Source organism: Pseudonaja textilis, chromosome 1 (genome assembly GCF_049901715.1).
Source record: "Pseudonaja textilis isolate UNSWEBS1 chromosome 1, rPseTex1.2, whole genome shotgun sequence".
In the NCBI taxonomy this organism is placed as follows: domain Eukaryota; kingdom Metazoa; phylum Chordata; class Lepidosauria; order Squamata; family Elapidae; genus Pseudonaja; species Pseudonaja textilis.
The window spans coordinates 188,389,462-188,408,442 of record NC_141990.1 but is presented as its reverse complement, the minus strand read 5'-3'; the positions used below and the strand labels follow the sequence as shown (position 1 = coordinate 188,408,442).

At 42.4% G+C, this 18,981-nt stretch overlaps 1 protein-coding gene and 1 non-coding gene across 8 annotated transcripts in view; both read left to right on the top strand.

Moving 5' to 3' along the window:
- MYO3B (myosin IIIB) overlaps positions 1-18,981 on the top strand; it is a 290,878-nt gene that overhangs the window by 210,838 nt on the left and 61,059 nt on the right. For 6 of the 7 annotated variants that reach the window (XM_087919959.1, XM_087919960.1, XM_087919961.1 and 3 more), the window contains one exon: positions 554-689. In XM_087919959.1, the coding sequence (XP_087776085.1) occupies positions 554-689 (136 nt within the window). Of the gene's footprint in view, positions 1-553; positions 690-18,981 lie in introns of those variants that run through there. The other variant, XM_087919964.1, reaches the window with a different exon arrangement.
- Positions 7,674-7,780, top strand: LOC113434205 (U6 spliceosomal RNA). The gene has a single exon (XR_003373776.2). It is a non-coding gene; the product is annotated as a U6 spliceosomal RNA (small nuclear RNA).

The window sequence follows — 18,981 nt, the reverse complement described above, 5'->3', positions numbered from 1 at the left end:
AGTTTTTCTGTGCCAGGGAGGGAAACAGGTAGTAGGAAGCGGGGGTGGGGAAAATAAGGCTTGTGACATTGTCAGAAAACATAACTGCTAAGAAAATTCACAGGGTTTGGTCCGCTCAAATGTAGGCTCAACAGAACTGGATGGACTAGATAGAATTCTAAGGCAGGGGTCTCCAACCTTGGCAACTTTAAGACTTGTGAACTTCACCTCCCAGAATTCCTCAGACAGCTGTCTGAGGAATTCTGGGAGGTGAAGTTCACAAGTCTTAAAGTTGCCAAGGTTGGAGACCCCTGTTCTAAGGTACTACTAACTATTAACTTCCCTAGCTGAATCCCAGCAAATGTGATAGACATGCCGGTTGAGAGTTGTAGTTGAATACATCTGGAGACACCAGTTTAGGGAAGACTGTCTCCCATCTAGCACTGGAACTTGCCAGAGATCATCCAGAATATTAAATGTAATACAGTTGTAAAATAATATGTGCATGTCTTGGTGACTACAAACTTGAATTGAAAAACAACTCTTTTTTTTTCTTTTCTTTTTTCTTTTCAAGATTTTAGCTGAAACTTCAGCATCCCTGGCCATTCTGAGACATTCAGACCAAGAGAAAGATTTACACCCTTTCTGCTACACCCGTTTAGCTGCAGATCATCAACTGCCTTGTCCACAAAGACCATTGGAAAGTCAAGGTAGGAAATGTATAAAAAGGCATCGTTGTTAACATAGACCTTTTCTTACGTAAAAAAGAACCCCTTACAATTCCCTAAAAGGACCAAAAACAAATAGACAACAGATTCGGCAAGAGTCAAGTTATCTTGTCAATCTTCTTCTCCTTAATTTTAAATAATACAAATTAATTACAAAAGCAATCTACTCCATCTTTCCCTATTGCGTGCAAGGGCATTGTCAGCTGATGATGTAGTAACTGTTACATTAAACAACACAGTACATCTCAAGGATTTATATTTTAGATATACCTTTAGGACTGTCTATATCTGTTCATTCTCACTTCTACCCAGAGGTGGTATTCAGCAGGTTCTGACCAGTTCTGGAGAACCGGTAGTGGAAATTTTGAGTGGTTCAGAGAACCGGCAAATACCACCTCTGACTGGCCCCGCCAACCCCATCTATTCTCTGCCTCCCATTGAGTCCCAGCTGATCGGCTGGGTCTTCTTTTGTTGCCCTCCACAGGAGAACAGAGCTGGAAAGCAGGTTAGTGGGATGGGGAGGGAATGGGATTTTGCAGTAACCTTCCCCTGGAGTGGGGTGGGAATGGAGATTTTACAGTATCCTTCCGCTGCCATGCTCACCAAGCCACACCCACAGAACTGGTAGTAAAAAAAATTAAATCCCACCACTGCTTCTACCTACATAATATTTGCAGAATCAGATTCAGATCCTGTAAGCCTATGTAAGAGAAATCTGGAAACAATTATATGAGGATGGTTGGCTGCTAAGATTAAATGATGTTGACTCAAACAAGATGGTTACGCTATATCTGCAAGCCAAAACAAAAATCAGGAAGTGAAGCAAAGTCTGTATTTAAAAGAATTACTCCAATGATTTATGAGAAAAGAAGCAAGAGTAATATGAAGGACTGTATGGGTTTTGTACAGAAGAGCAGATAAAGGTTAAAAGTAAGGTTAGCCATGAGCAAAACAATTGTTGGTTGGTTTGACTCCTTTCTCTAAGGCCAATCCCAACTGGTGTTAATAGGGAGTAAAAGACCCAGTTCACAGCTGCTGTTTTATGGTGTGCAACAAGGCTCAGTACTCTCTCCACTCCTCTTTAAAATCTACATGAAGCTTCTCAGTGAGATCATCCATCACTATGGGTTGAAGTATCTCCAGTATACTCAACTTCATATCTCTGCTCCGGGTGACACAAATTTTGCTGTTGCTGCCCTCTCACAGTACCTGGAGGCTATGGGAGCCTGATTTGGGGACAACAGACCTCAACTAAACCTTGGAAAGACAGAATGGTTTTAAGTGCATGGAGCTCCAAGATCTGAGACTTCAACATCTTTATTTCTGGATGGGGTGGCACTACTCCAGACAGATACAGTCCACCACCTGGGGGGTTCTCCTGGATTTGCAACTCTTGCTTGAAGAGCAGGTGGCAGTTTCAGCTAGGAGAGCATTCACACAACTCTAGGTTGTATACCAGATACAGCCTTTCCTGGATCAGGTGTTGCTGTGCTGTCATTCAAGCCTTAGTCATCCCACATTTGGACTACTACAATGCTGTTTACATGGGGATACCCTTGAAGAGGATTGAATGAGATGTGGTGGGGCAGTGGTTAGAATGCAGTATTGCAGGTTGATTCTGCCGACCGCCAGCAGTTCGATCCTCACTGGTTCATGATTGACTCAGCCTTCCATCCTTTTGAGGCCGGTAAAATGAAGATCTAGATTGTTGGGGGCAATATGTTGACTCTGGAAAACTGCTTAGAGAGGGCTGTAAAGCACTGTGAAGTGGTATATAAGTCTGAGTGTTATTACTACTGTTATTTGGAAGCTAGAACTGGTGCAGAGTATGGCAGCACAGGCAGTCTTTGGGACCTCTAGAGCAGGGGTCGCCAACCTTTTGGACCTCAAGGATCACCAAACTCATAATTTTAAATCCTGCGGACCAGAGAACCTGGGAAAATCCCCCAAAAAGTCTGCAGGAAAATACCTCATCCCGTTTTCCTACCGATCGATCATTCTTTGTTTGGGATTGCAGGATACTGTCTCCAGTTCCGTTCTCAGGGGGAGGGAGAGAGAGAGAAAGAGGGAGGGAGAGAGGGAGGGAGGGAGGGAGAGACACTTTTGGCTTCATGCAAGGAAAGCAGCAGAAGCAGCAGAAATCTTTCTTTCTCTCTCCCAAACTCCCCCAGAAATGAGTCTTTGTGAGACTTGTCACGCCGACACAGCCTCTTGGAGAAGGATGCCTTGCAGGGTCCCAAAGACTCATTTCTGGTGGAGTATGAGGGAGAGAAAGAAAGGCTTTTGCTGCTTTCCTTGCGTGAAGCCAAAAGAAGAAGAAGAAAGAAGCAGAAATAAGCAGCCTGGTGGCCAGGCCAGGCACATGGGATAAGTGGGGCAAGGTCCCCTGCTTCTCCCTTTCCCCCCTCCCCTCACTACTTCATGTTGTTCACAGTGCAAGTGACACAAGCCTTGTGTTTCCATGTAGCCTGGATTAATTGCTTGTGGGGGTGGTGCTTTGGGGGGACATTTCTCTGCCGGCCACCAAAATTTTCTTGTGGACCATCAGTGGTCCCCGGCCCACTGGTTGGTGACCACTGCTCTAGAGTGAACCATATTGTACTGCTGTTTCATGAACTGCACTGGCTGCCATTTGCTTCCAGGTGCAATTCAAGGTGTTGGTTATCACCTTTAAAGCCCTACATGAAGAACTGTTTCAGTGGGACTGGCCTGCCCCACCCATGCCAGCAGGGGAGGCGTGGTAGCTAATTTAAGATGTATGGGTGAGAAGGGAGTCATTTCTTGTTACTGCTAAATAATAGGAGTCAGAAATCCTTGCTCTAGTGCAGATGGCCCAGAGGCTTAGTAATAAATCCAGATCGTTTTTTTTTCTCCTGTCCATGATGACAATATTTAATATGTCTGAAATATCAAACTTGTACCAGGAAGGGAACAATAGGTGAAAGCAATCTATCCAAAACAGCATTTATATGCTGACACTTTAACTGTCTTTTTTTTCACCCAAGTAAGGCCTTGAAGATTATTACATGTATTTGTATATTTGAAATATATAGTGCAGTGGACCAGCTGAGTCTGTGGGATGGAAAGCACTTCTCTCTCAAAAACTCTCTGACTCTGACTCCTGTTTTGGGATAGCAGCTTGGTAGTTCTCATTGTTGATGGTTCTCAGATTGGCACTCACCTGGAATCCTAACTCTAGCTTGTAAACCAGATTTAGAGTTGCACTCGCTATTGCCTCATACCTACCCTGCGAAGAAATTGATGGGTAAGTATAGATTGAAGATAGCCGCAAATAGACTAGGGGTGTCAAACTCAAGGCCCGCGAGATGGAGCCAGCCTGCAGGATGCTTAGATCTGGCCCAGGGGGCCACCCTGGAAACAACGAAGGACCAGCCCGCGGTGCCTCTGCCAGAGAATATGGACTCAGGGAGGCTGCACAAGGCGCCCTCCCCCGGGCTGTTTTTGGCCATGATGGCCTCCTGCAGTCCTCTGCCAATGAGGGCTGTAGGAGGCTGTGGTGGTTGAAAATGGAGCCTCAATGAGTGATGTCAAGCTGGCCATGCCCACCTTGGTCATGGCCCCGGCCACTCCCTCCAGCCACCAGAGATCAGTCATAACCCTGATGTGGTCCTCAGTGAAATCGAGTTTGACACTCCTGAGATAGACCAATACAAACACTCACATTGGAGGTGTGCATCCTGCATGCTGGTTGGTCGATTAAACTTACTGTTCTATGCTATGCTGTTGGAATGCTCCCCAGCCAGAATGTTAAAATTCGTGGACATGTACATTCAAGAGCTATGCAACTGTCTTTGAATGATAGATGCATATGTTCCTTTACATGCGGTGCCAGAGATGTCTGCTCAACTCTCAAGAGACATAGGACCCTCACAACCTGTACTGCCTTACTGACAGTTTTGAAAAGCAAAAATGCAAAAAAGCAAGGCAATTTTAACAATCAAATTTCTTGGCTGGTTAGGTAATTCAAGTTAACATTATAGATTAGAATAACTTTCTAAATAAAGCAAAATGTTTCCTATACAGTGAGATAAAGAGGTAAGTGTTATATGCTAAATTCATAATTTTTACAAATAAATAAAAATTATAGAAGCATAATAGAAGCATTATAGAAGCATAAGTAAACAATTAGCACTATTCTCCAGATGAGCTGTTCAGAGCATCCATTGTTTGGGGTGATGCTTCTGTCTCTCATTTGATAGGCTGGGCTTTAATTGAGAGGATGCTCCTCCTCCTCCACAGGACTCCTCCCTAGCGTCCCCAGTTTTTGCTCAGCCTTCGTGGATATAGGCAGCTTAATTTCCTTTCCCTTGGCCGGAACAGCAAAGGCTTCAAAAGGAGACAACAAAAAGGTTTGCTTTAAAACTCTAAACAACTCCTTTAAGGCTTTTAGTTTCAATGAGTCAAGCAGCTCCCTATATACTATATAGGGTATATAACTCAAGCCAAGGGAGCTCACCGTAGCTTCAGATAATGATCTCTCACCACCAGGAGGATCAGAGGTGATAACGCCTCAGCCGCATGTCTAAAAATTCACATTTCTTAGCCCGTACCATTACAATATTTTCAAGACGAGCTGCTAGGATCACCGCCGCCCATGCCCAATGGGAGAAGCTCCATTTTAAAAGGGTCCGAGGCTTTTTTCTCTCCCCTGGGAACAACATCTGGGGTGGGGGCATCAGCGCCCATCTGCCCCACCGCGCCTTTTTATTCAAGGGGAAACTGCAGTATCGACTCCCCTCAAGGCATGGAAGTGCTGCTGAACCGATTTACCTCATTACATGCCTAAAGAGATGACGGCTGGCGCCATTGCAGACTCACTAACCATGCGGTAGTGATCTGCATTTTATTTCTGGAACTGTGAGGCTCTTCTTTCCCCAAGCAGGGGTCTCCTTCCTGGAACCTGAGGGAAATCACCCTAATACGTATGTACGTGTATCTATATGCGTGTATATATTTATATATGTGTACATATATGTATGTGTGTGTGTATATGTGTATGTATATAGATATTCAGATATAATTATTCTATTTTGGACCCTTATTCATTAAGGAAGAAACTGTTGGCTTATGCCCTCAAAGAATTAAATAGCAGCACCACAGCGAGCACCAAGGCCCGTGTCTGCCTGTGCAGGAAGCTGTCGCAGGCCTACATCTTATTTCAACAATTCCTCCTTTCTAGGCCTATGAGGTGTTGCAAATTTGGCTAATTCAGAAATAATAATATTAATAACAAAATAATAATAACAATAATAATAATAGGAATAGGAATAAGAATTCAATATTCTTACATAAGATTATACAAAACTGGGGAGCATTGTTTTAGGGTTTCCTGGCCATTGCTGGTTCAGGCCCCTGGGCGTGCCAAGTGCCCAACATTTCAGCCTCATTAACAGTAAAATGTAATAAGCGGTCACAATGGCAAGCGGCAGTAGCTCAAGAGCCATGTCAAATTCTCAAAACAAATTGAAGCATTCTAAGTGTACCTCCTAAGCAGCAGAAAAAGACGCTAACATGAGCCATAAGGTACTAGAAAAACACATGAAGAAGTTCATGTGGGAGGATGAAGATAATTCTCAAACCTCATCTCCTCCAGGCCTACTTCGGCTCCAATCCCCCTCTGCAACCACCCCTGGATCTGTCTGTGTAATCCAGACGCAGTGCAGCTGCACAAGATCAGGTAGCCCATCTAGATCAGTACAAGTGACTCGAAGTGCCTCTGTGGCCACATTGCTCCAACAGCGGCCAGATTCTGTCAAGATGATGACTTACCAGAAAAGATCCCTGCAAAGATGAGACTGTGGATGGAATTAGCAATACGCCAATGTATCTCTGCGGGGGTGCAGCATACTGCTCTGGCCAACAACAGAGTGCTCCTTCTGATTGGAATTCCCTATAACTCCGGTCACTAAGCAGGACAGAGCATCCTTACCCTCAGGTATCTCTCCACAGGAGATTCTGTAGTTTCAGATATAATCCTGCAAGGTATATAGAAGAAGTAAGGGCTATTGATCGGGTGGAGCCAGAGGACTCAGAGTTCTCCTGCTCAAATTCTCAAATTCTAGTTAGATTCACATTGGCTCACATTAACAGGTGATGGTTGATGCTAAATCTTGACAACTAAAACAATGCCGGCATCATTTTGTTTATAAGAATTCCATGGCATTATCTGTTGAGAGGCCACTTCCCCTCACAAGGATCTCCGTGTGGGTCCAGGGGACATTTATGCCGGTTACGGACCTCTTTCTGAGGCTGACTATCGGGCTTCCTTTTTAAGTTGGCAGCCCTCACAGAATTCTAGCAGCACAATAATAGTGAGCGCCAAGGCCCATGTCCGCCTGGGCAGGAAGCTGTTAGGGGCCAGTGACTGCAGGATCACCCAATTGCAATACAGGTCCTGAAAGGTGTTCTCTATTTGGCCTCACAATTTGATTCCATATTCAGTCATCTAATTATGAGTTTGGTAACAGCACAACAATTTATGTTAGTAGCTGTGCACAGATATAACAAAAATATTATCAATAATAATATTAATGATATCAATATTATTATGAATAATAACATAATAAATTGAATTTACCAAAAAAAGTGGGGGGGAAGAGCAAATATCAAGAGGATTCTCTGCCTCTGTTTACATCAGTCCTCTGAACTAGTCAACAGTCCATTAATCTCGCATACACATACAGATATATAGATATAGATATCTCACCTTGTGGGCTTTAGGTCAGAATCTTCAAGGGCAACCAAAAATACCCCCAGAGGACAATAAACCAACTCAAAGTAGGTCAAAACATCCTAGAGAGACCTCTAAGGCAACAAAGGATGCCAAAAGACACCAAAATGCGTTAGATAAGCATATCTTCAAAAACAAACAAACAAAAAATGTATGAGGGAGGTTGAACAGAAGTCTCAATCCTCTTCCCCAGCCAGGCTGGCCCCAATTCCAGAGTGCTCGCTTCAGCAGCACATATACTAAAATTGGAATGATACAGAGAAGATTAGCATGGCCCTTGCGCAAGGATGACACGCAAATTTGTGAAGTGTTTCATATTTCACCTTGCCTTCATTCCTGGATCTCTCAATGCCATCCAGGAGAGCCTCAGGGCTTCAACCCAGGCCTTCAGCAGCGCTACTTGCCTGACAGACAGTTGTGGGACCACACCAGAATTCCTCCTCCCAGAGGATATCCCTGACAAATTGAAGGCCTGGAGGGACATGGCAACTTGAAGAGGAACATGAAATAGAGGTCTTCGAGGCACAACATAGGCCTCACGACTGTGCCCCTATTGGTGAAAGGCTCAAGCCTTTCACGGACAGATGGGATGCCTCTACCTCTTTTTCCTGGATTAGAGATATCAGAAGATTAGGCCTGGCTATAGAATTTCTATCCTCCCCCTGGAACCTTTGCATTACTTGCCCTCTCTCTGGGGATCCCGTTAAAGGGAGCGTGATGGAGACAGCTATTGTTCATTTATTGGAGATCCAGGCAACTGACTTGTGGCACCAGATCAGCAGGGGCAATTTTAGTTTTAAAATGACTTAATCGGTCCATAGTTCATAGGAGGCTTAAGATGAGTATACTGAACTCCATACTTCTGAGCTTCAGCAGAGGTGATTTTCTACCCTCCATTGACTTAATGGAGGCCCATCCTGACATTCCAATCAGATCCTCACATAGCAAACCTCTTAGTTTTTGTTATAATACTCAATGTTTTGAATACATTGCACTGTCCTTTGGATTGTCATCTGCCCAAGGTTCTTACGAAGGTTCTGATGGCTCTGGCTGTCCATCTCAAGGGAACACCTATTAGATGGCAGGGTTATTTATATGACATTTCATTATTATCTTGTTCATATAAACAGGCAAAGGGGAGGCCTTAGCATCGGTCATCACTAGGAGACACTTGCAGTCCATCTCTCATCACCCACGCATATGCAATTTTCTTGCACAGGGCTACAACCTTACAGCCTCCTCTAGTGCATTGATATCACACGTGGGACCTAAACAAGGTCCTTACTGCACTCAAGAAAACTCCCTTTGAGCGCATGTAGACCATGCGTCTCCATTCCTAACGTACAAGGTGGTTCTCTTGGTTGCCATTACATCGGCCAGTTGCATCTTGGATCTAGTAGCCTTGTCAGTTAGACAGGATCTCTGTATTTTTCACAGACAAAGTGGTCCTTAATCCAGATCCATCTTTCACCCAAAGATAAATTTTGGTTTCCACAGACCATAGGAACTGATACTCCCGCACATTTGTCTGAAACCGACATAAAATCTGGCACGTCAATGCCACAATCTAGATGTAAGGTGAGCTTTCTGCATATATTTCAACCACACGATGTGTATTAGGAAACAAAGGTTCTCTTCGTTTCTTTTCAATCACCCACCATTGGGTGCAAGGCCTCTTCCTCAATGACCAGTAAGTGGCTGAGAGCACAATTCCTAAGTCCTATGAGACACAATCTCTTCCTGTACCCAGGGGCATCACTGCTCATTCGACCTGGAGCACTGCAATGTTGACAACATGGGCCACAAGTGCCAATAGCGAAAATTTACAAGGCGACAACATGGGCCTCACCATTGCCTTTTATTTAGAAACTATTAGAATGATGTCTTTGCCTCTACGGAGGCTGCCTTTGACAGGAGAGTGTTACAAAGGGTCCATAGGGACCAAGAAAAAGGGGAATCCGAACCAGACGGAAGCCCTCCCGTAGGACACGCCAAGCTTTGGTATGTCCCAAACAATGGGTGCTCTGAACAGCTCATCTGGAGAAGGGGCGTTGGTACTTACCTGACACGCCCTTTCTCTGTGAGCTGTGAAGAGCATCCATCCCCACCCTTATTCATCTGGTGGGATGCTATTCCGGCCAAGTATTAGAAAGGGTGAAGGAGAAGAAATATTTCATCACTTTGACTTTGCCAAAACTGGGGACGCTAGGGAGGAGTCCCGTGGAGGAGGAGGAGCGTCCTCTCAATTAAAGTCCAGCCTATCAAACGAGCGACAGCAGCAGCATCCCAAACAATGGATGCTCTTCACAGCTCACAGAGAAAGGGCGTGTCAGGTAAATACCAACGCCCTTTCCTGGTTCAACATTTTAATACTACAGAATAGTACACTTTTAAACTAGATATTTATTAGGCTTCATTTACCTGGATTCTTTCAGGATCTTGAAAATTCCCCAACTTTAATCTGAAAATTATTTTAGGTTTTTTTTCTGGCCTCATTTCACAGCTGGAGCTCTGCCCCTATTCATATGTGTGTGTGTGTGTGTGTGTGTGTGTGTGTGTGTGTGTGTGTGTGTGTGTATTTGTGGTATTCAGCTTTGTGTGGGTATTTTCCCACGTCATTATAGTTGTGCTTTTAAAGTTGTATCAATGTTTCGGCAGAATCTCATCTGACATCATCAGGCTTCTGTATAGTGTTCGTCTGTGAGTCAGACTTTCACAGCTGTTTCTGTTTTAAATTTGGTGCTAGCCTACTGCTGTGCCAGAATGGTTTTTTCTTCATCCTGATTGGTTGGGAGTCTTGGTCTGTGTTTATTGGTCTTGGAGTTTGCTGTGTTCTGCTTGATTGGTGTTTCTAATATCTTCTGTCTGTTTTGTAGCTTTTTTTGTCTTGATTGGCTGGTAACATTGTGTTTCCTGTATTGGAGGCTTTTAGTGTGGCTTGGCTCTGAGTAAACAGATGGCTATCATTTATTAGGAAGCTAGGTTTTATATGGGTGCCTGGTTGGGGAGTGTTTGAGCTGGAGGTATTAGGGGGAGTCTGTTTGTGCTCAGGTGTTTGCCTGGCTTGTAGGTAATATATATATATATATATATATATATATATATATATATATATATATATATATATATATATATATGTATGTATCATTAATTTAATGATTGTTTGCAGTTACAGCGGCACTGAAAAAAGTTATTTATGACCATTTTTCACACTTAGGACTGTTGCAGTACCCTCATGATCATGTGATTTACATCCGGATGCTTGAAAACTGGTTAATATTTATGACCATTGCAGAATCCCAGGGCCCTGTAAATCCCTTTTTGCAACCTTCTGATAAGCAAAGTCAATGGAGAAACTAGATTCACTTAAAAACCATGTCTCTAACTAAAGAACTGCACTGGTTCACTTAACAACTATGGCAAGAAAAGTAATAAAATAGGGCAAAACTCAACAAATTTCTCACTTAGCAACATAAATTTTGGGCTAAGTTGTGATGGTAAGTTGAGGACTACCTGTAGTTTTAAAAAGTGGGTTAAAAAGACAAAAACATACACAAACATACACATGCCCACACATTGTTCCCCCCTAATTGAATACTGATAAATATATTGCAACAATGATAGCTTCCTCCCCTGTTTGTTTTCACAATGTCTACAAAAAGAGATAAAACTCTCTGAGAAACTTTTTTGGAGAAAAAAAGCTCTTTAGCTTAGAATTTTTATTAGAAAACTGTAATTTAAAAAATTGATGGGCCAGCAATGGTTTTGACAATCTCAGGGTGGCAATCCAAGGCAGTGAATAAGAGCTGGACCTGATTTGTCGTCTGATGGACTGGAATCAGCTTTGGCAGTGCCAGATTTAAAGAAAAAAGAGCCTGGTCTGAGAATTGCAGGCTTGGTGGAGAAAGCACCGGTATAAGAAACTCAGAGATGATGAAATGGATGAGTAATGGACTGGACTTTCTTGGATCAACTTGGAAGAAAGGATTCATTATATTTAATCAGACAACCATTGACAAGAGATGCTGTGTTTTCATTTACAGAGAAACTTTTTGAACAACGGGTGCTGCAGAGATATTCACAATAGAAGTTTATGATTCTGGGAAGTGAGTTGCAATTGTTGGGAAGGTTCTCAATTAAAATTTTAAGGAAAGGTTGCATTATTAATAATCAAACAAGGATATTTGATTCTGGATGGACCAGAAATAATGACTGTAGTGATGTGTGTGTGAGAGAGAGAGAGGGAGGGAGGGGGAGAGAGGGGGGGAGAGAGAGAGAGGGAATATGAATTGGTTTCAAGTGGATGTGGAAGTATATACATTCTGGGAATTCTACTCCTGGTTTTAAAGGGAACTGTTTTTGTAGCAAAGAGAAAGGTTGGATTCTATCTGTGATCAAGGGCTGTATATCAGGCAAAGAAATATGAATGAGAAATGTTTGTAGTCTGAGGAGATGCTTATTCCCTCTGAGGTCTGCTGGCCGGTAGTGGAATGATATTTACAATGTTTAGATTTAGCCCTTTTTAAAAAAATAGATCCTAGGACAATTCATATTATTACAGTAGTCATTGGAAAACAATTCAAATTAAACAATCAGCCAACATTATGGCAACAGTAGAAGCCCCAAGTATCTATAAATGTATGATTTCCTGTGCCTATTATAAAAATATTAATAGTGTTCTAATTAAGTATTCAGTTAATTAATATTAGTGCGCAGGAAAAAAGGACAATCTGGAATATTATTCACATTCACATTGTAGGCTGCACTATCTTCTGCAGTTAAGGCCATTTATGGGGCTTTCTCTCATTTTAGTAGGCATATGGTCACAGTCTGTCACAAATTGAGTAGTTTCCACTGTAAAATCTGAATCTTCTCTAAAAACAAGAGGAAATGCATTTCCTCATTGTGATTTTCAAGATGTGTGCATTACCCTGGAACCTTTTATAAGGATTCCATATTTAAAAAAATAAATCTCCCAAATGAAACCATTACCTCCATACTCTTTGGGTAGTTCAACAAAGCAAAACAAAAATTCAAGATTGCTTCTCTCTGGGGGGAAAAATGACGGAATCTATCTTCCTCTAGATGGGGTAATTTTAGGCAATTGCACGTAAATTCAAACTCACTTTTAACAAATATTGTGTCAAAGGAGCCCCAGTTACATTTGATTTTGAAGAAGAATAAGTGGCACCATTTATTGGATGCACAAAAGAAAGTAGGTGGAAAGAGCAAGCATGTAACTGCAGAATTTCCTAGTAATGCATTTAAAGACTTAGAAGCAATGATTATCAATCACTCTTAAATGAGTAAGCATTAAAGAAATAAACCTGTTGAAGACTAATAGTCTCTTCCAGCACTTTCAGAAAGCATGGAAATTTAAATTCTTTCGCACACCAGTAAGCCTGAATTGCTCTCTATGTCTGATGGGATGGTTTAAGCATATGGCACTCGAGCCAAAATAAAATGGCAAATAGCCCCTTATTCTAAGAAAGAAATATAGCTTAAAAAAGAAAGGAAAAGACCAGCCTTTCAAGAGCTCTGCAACCCAATCCTTTGCAGTTTTGTAGCTAAAAAAAAATAAATAAGGAAAAGACCAGCCTTTCAAGAGATTCTTCAATCCAACCCTATGCAGGTTTGCCTATAAATAATTTTATGGTACTTAGCATAATATGCACATGGGCAAGGTGATAAACAATATCTTGAGAAATATCTTTTTTTCATATCAAACTATTCTCAGATTGGGTATCAATTAAACAAAGCTGGCTAGAGGATAAATGGAACTTAAGCTTTTTCAGGTATTTCTTATTTATTCAAAATGCAGGATCACAGCAGCTTTATGTGATCATTCCTCAATTTGTTTCCCTCTAGATGTCTTCTCATTCCTAGAAATTACTACCTTTGGCTTTGCTGGTTGACAGTTCTAAATGTTAGAGTTCCAACACACCCTAAAGCAGGGATGTCAAACTTGATTTCATTGAGGGCCACACCAGGGTTGTATTTGACCTCAGGGGGTTGGAATGGGCGTGGCCAGGAGGGGTGTGGCCAGCTTGATATCACTCGGGGGCGCCTGTGGTGGGGGCGCCTGTGGTGGCCCGAGCACTCTGCCAGCGAAAATGGAGCTTGGGAGGGCCACGGGCAGCCCTTGCAAGATCCATTTTTGGTTGCGACAGCCTCCTGCAATCCTCTATCAGCAAAAACGGAGCTCAGGAAGGCCACACGAGTTCTATTTTCACTGTGGGCTGGGCCTTCACTCTTTCCAGGGCGTCTCCACAAGCCAGATCTAAGCACCTCAGGGGCTGAATCCAGCCCCTGGGCCTTGAGTTTGACACTCCTGCCCTGAAGGGTACCAAGTTGGAGAAAGTGGTATCAATATATATCCTCGTTCTTTATTGAAGTAAAGGCCATCTTTAAGTAAGGGCCATCTCAGCAGGTAAGGACAGCACTTAACTGGCCTTGACAGGTTTTGAAAACTTAGTAGGATTGGATTTATTTAGTACTTAAATGGGAAATCTTTAAATGATTTGTAAACCACACTGAGATAAAGTTTGAGAAGCAACCACCCACCCCAAACAAAGAAACAAAAAGAAACAGGTAACTGCAAACAACTTCCATATTATTTTTGAGAAAAATAACATGGAGTATATCTTGTCAATAGGAGATCAACTCAAAGGATCTTTACCTCTTTTAATAAGGGTTATCAGCTTGCTTTCTTTCAAAACACCAGTGGCTGGTATATATCAAAGCAAAGATTTTGTTCTTGGGGTAAAACTCAAGAACTCAGACCTTTTCTTTTGTTTTTTTTCCAATTGCAATCTTAAAACTCTTGCTTTCTTCTTGAATAAGCAAGTGAGACCATTTTAGGGAATAACTGAAATGGAAGGGACTTGGAAGGGTGGATTCTACTAGTTCTGACCAGCTTGATAGAACCAGTTATGATTCTGAGCAGTTTGGAGAACTGGCAAATCGTGTCCCTGGGTGGCCTTGCTCTTCTCTACCCGCCCCTCCGCTCCCCACCCAATCAATCCTTATGGTGCATGTGCAACATCATGTGCATGCCCGACATTGCTGACCCGCCCAGTCACTCCTTAAGGTATTTCTTTTTTTTCACCCCCCTGACAATCAGCTGTTCCGATGATCAGCTGTGCTGGTATCCCTCTAGCTGTCTTACTGCTTTGCTGAAGAGGATTTCCTGAGTCCCAGGAGGCAAAAAGGGGTGTGCAGGGGACCTGGGGTGATGCTACTCGTCCGCCCTGCGCTCCATTTTTTGTCTTCCTGGTCCCCAGGGAAGCTTCTGGGAGCAAAACGCACCCCCCAGGAGGTTTCCCTGAGGCCCAGGAGGCAAAAAGAAATGGGGGAGGGGGGGTTGTTGCAAAAAAAAAAAAAAAAGCCATGCCCACTCAGTCACATGATCACACCCACCTAGCCACGCCCACCAAACCGGTTGTTTAAAAATTTGAATTCCATCTTGACTCGGAGGTTTTCTAGTTTAGCCTCCCTGCCCAAGGCAGGAATCCCCACACAATTTCAGATGAATGGTTGTCCGGTCTTGTCTTGAAAACCTCCAACAATGGAGCACTCAGGAGGCAAATATTCTATTGCTTAATAGCTCTCACTGTCAGGAAATTTCTCCTTGTTGCCATATTGAATTTCCCTTTGATCAGCTTCCATCCAAAGCTTCTTGTCTTAGGTTCAGATGCTGTAAGGATTGATTTCCTCTTCCCCGCGAGAGCACTTCAAGTATTGGAAGACTATCGTGTGTCCCTTCAGTCTTCTCAGTTAAACTTACCTAGTTTCTTAAGCTGTTCTTCACAGAATTTAGCCTCCAGACCCCTTATTAATTTTATTGCTCTTCTCTACATTCTTTCTAGAGCCTCAGCATCCTTTATGTATTGTGACCAGAACTGGATGCATTATCTAAATGTAGCCTCACCAGTGGAGTATAGAGTGGGCACTATCACTTCTCTTAATCTTGATATTATCCCGCTGTTGATGCAGCCCAGAATTGCATTGATATTTTGGGGGGGGCAACTGCAGTATATTGCTGACTCATACTTAAGTGATTACCTCTTCAGGAGAACTAGATCCCTCCCATTGGCATTACTGTTGAACCAGGTATCATCTATCTTGCACATGTGCATCTGGTGGTGGTTGTTTTGCCTGAGTGCAGAACCTTATTTTTCTCACCCACAAACTGCATCTTGTTGGGTAAGGCCCAATGCTCAGGTCTATCAAGATCCTTCTGAATTTTGAACCTTTCAGGTAGGGTTAATCCAAAGCCCCAAATGTTTTGTTTGGTTTCCCCAAAAAGTATATGTTCAAAAACGAGTATCTGTGATGCTTGTACATGCAATTATGTTGCAGTTGTGTTGGAATTCTGCAGACTATATCAGTATGGCAATGCCATGAAGCTCCATTAATTATTAGGTATTATAATTTCTTTTGCACCTCCTCCCATGCACTTTTCCACTGTGTGTTAGCATGGCTCATTTTGCAGCTTGCTCTTGTTTTGTATTGACTCTCTTCATAAGGTGAAATGAACGCCCAATCTCACTAAAATAAGAAGTACTTCAAGTTGTCTTTGGGAAACTTTTGCATAACTGAACCCCCCCAATTCTGAAAAGCCCTTTGGCAATTTCCTCTTAGTCATAGTTCCACCTAAAGCCTCATATCTAACTCTGAGAGGCTTCTTTTTATCATCCTTATTCCAATTCCTTGGTGTCTGGATGCTTCCCCTTCCTGTGTTCACCTATTAGTATCATGTTAACTAAAAGTGATTAGCAGATAACCTGTGGTGAACATGCAAACCACAAACTCTGACATTTGCAGTCGGATACAATCAGCCTCATGCCAAAAGATCAATCCATATCCATGAGTGAGAGTTGGCTTTTGATCATGAACATAGTCAGATTATGTCAGCCTTCCTGGGCAAACCAGACAGGAAACACAAGTAGATGAGCTAAATCTACTTTATTATAAGATTACATTAGCAGAATCCTGCAAATCTGAAAAAGCAAACTTCCCTTTCTCCATTTTTAATTGCTTGCTCCACTAAGACTGGACCTTCCCTTAGGTTTTTTTTTTTAACCTGACTATTAAGCAACTGTGGACTCCTGCCCCTCTTCTATGGTTGTTTCCTAAGCTAGTGATCGCCAACCAGTGGGCCGGGGACCACTGGTGGTCCGTGAGAAAATTTTGGTGGTCCACAGAGAAATGTCACCCCGAAATCAATTAATCCAGACTGCGCGGGAACACAAGGCTGTGCCGCCCACATGGCCTGCGGGAACACTAGGCTTGTGTTGCTTGCATTGCGAACAACATGAGGTAGTGAGGGGAGTGGAGGAAAGGACGGAGGGAGGGAACTTGCCCCACTTGCCCCACACACCTGGCCTAGCCACCAGGCTGCTTCTTTCCGCTTCTTTCTTCTTCTTTTGGCTTCACGCAAGGAAAGCAGCAAAAGTCTTTCTTTCTGTCCCCCAAACTCCACCAGAAATGAGTCTTTGGGACCCTGCAAGGCATCCTTCTCCAAGAGGCTGTGCCGGCGTGACAAGTCTCATAAAGACTCATTTCTGGTGGAGTTTGGGAGAGAGAAAGAAAGATTTCTGCTGCTTCTGATGCTTTCCTTGTGTGAAGCCAAAAGTGTCTCTCCCTCCCTCCTTCCCTTCCTCTCTCTCTCTCTCTCTCTCTCTCTCCTTCTTTTCCACCCCCGAGAACGGAACTGGAGACGGTATCCTGCAACCCCAAATAAAAAATGATCGATCGGTAGGAAAATTTTCCTGCAGACTTTTTTTGGGGATTTCCCCAAGGTCTCTGGTCTGCGGGATTTAAAATTATGAGTTTGGTGGTCCCTGAGGTCCAAAAGGTTGGTGACCCCTGTCCTAAGAAGTACTGTATCTCTTCTTCCCTTTTTTTCAAGGTCACCCATGCATTCCATTAAAGATTATCTTGTCCTTTTCTCTACTGGAGACTGAACATTTAATTGCTTTTAAAAAATGAAAAACAGAAAACGTTGTTGAATCCCAGCTGGAAAAAAAAAAGTGGGATTTACCATCTCCCCAAATATCCTCTAATAACTAATTGGAATCTTCAGGAGTTGGGAGAATTTTATTTTTCCAGGTGTAGTTGCTTCAAATCTTTACTTGCCGATTTGAAAATAATCTCTGCTCCAACTTGGGCCAGTGCAACCAGCTGAAGACCTACTCAATTACAGATCAATTTATTGGGGAGGGGGGGTGTTTAGTTACTCAGACTTAACTTTCTGCATTCCCCAGCCTCAGATAAAGATGCTGCAACACTTGGCATCATACTCCGAGTATCCGTTTAGGTAGCATATACTCAATGGATAAAATGTGATGTGTTGTTTTAACTTTTGATTGGAAGTTGATTGAAAGTTGATTGGAAGATAGGCAGCTATATATATATATATGTTTTAAATAAGTAAATAAAAGGTTGATAATTATACAAATGCTCACTCTTGGTAGAAATACTGTAGAAGAGATAGAAATATTCTATGCTGCTTAGAAGACTTCTCCCTACCCTTTCAATTCTGTTACCATTCCAATGTATCTTGTAAATCATAAGCATCTGCTCTTAATTTACATATAATGGTATTTAATTGTCCTAAACAAAACATTTTTAAACTATCAAATTTAATTCGTTTCTTCATAACCCCAAATATTATCAAGGTTCATATAAGTTCATTTAATATCTTCAATAATATTGCAGTCCCTTAAAACAATTGAATATAATCTTTATCTAAATCCTGCTTTCTGGAAAGATCTTCTAAATTCTTGTTAAAATCTTCCAGTATGTCACCTAGGTTCAGTGGCACTGACAGAAGTCCAATTTGAATTCAATAAAGTGGCATTTCACCCCTCGAACCAAGATTTGGATCAGCAGATCCATTTCCAACTAATGGTCCAAAGGCCTGGGATGAACCCATGGCCTCTGTTACTGTCTGGACATCAGATTTCCAAAAAACCCATCCCATGACTCCCCAAACAAATCCTCAATTTTTCTGGAAGACAGTGTACCCTTTAAAACTACTAAAACAGGCATAGGAATGTTTTATGAGTTGGCACTTATTGCCTATCATTCTCCATCCATAGGTGTTAATAAAAAAATTCAAAATCTCACTAAATCATACTATTTTATAGATCGTACTTAGTCAAACATTGCTTAGGCTTCCTGTTGACCTCTGTCCTTCCAGTTCTCCCCCTGTGCTTCAAAACCTTTGTCAAAACCTGCAGCTTGCAAGCAGCTGAGACTAGGTATCTTGAGACTGCCTAGCTTTCATCAATGGAGGGTATTTATTCCGGGAAAATCCATGCACCCCACTAAAGTGAGACATATTTGAGAGAGAGACTTTAGAAAGACTTTTACGTAGTTAGAAGGATCTTGCAACAATAACAAAAACACTGAGTCTAATAACCATGAAGTTTTTTTTCCACACATTCTCATTCCACCTTCTTGCTACTTCTGTAGAACTGGCCAAGCACCAGAACAGGAAGTTCTTTTCTCAATAAG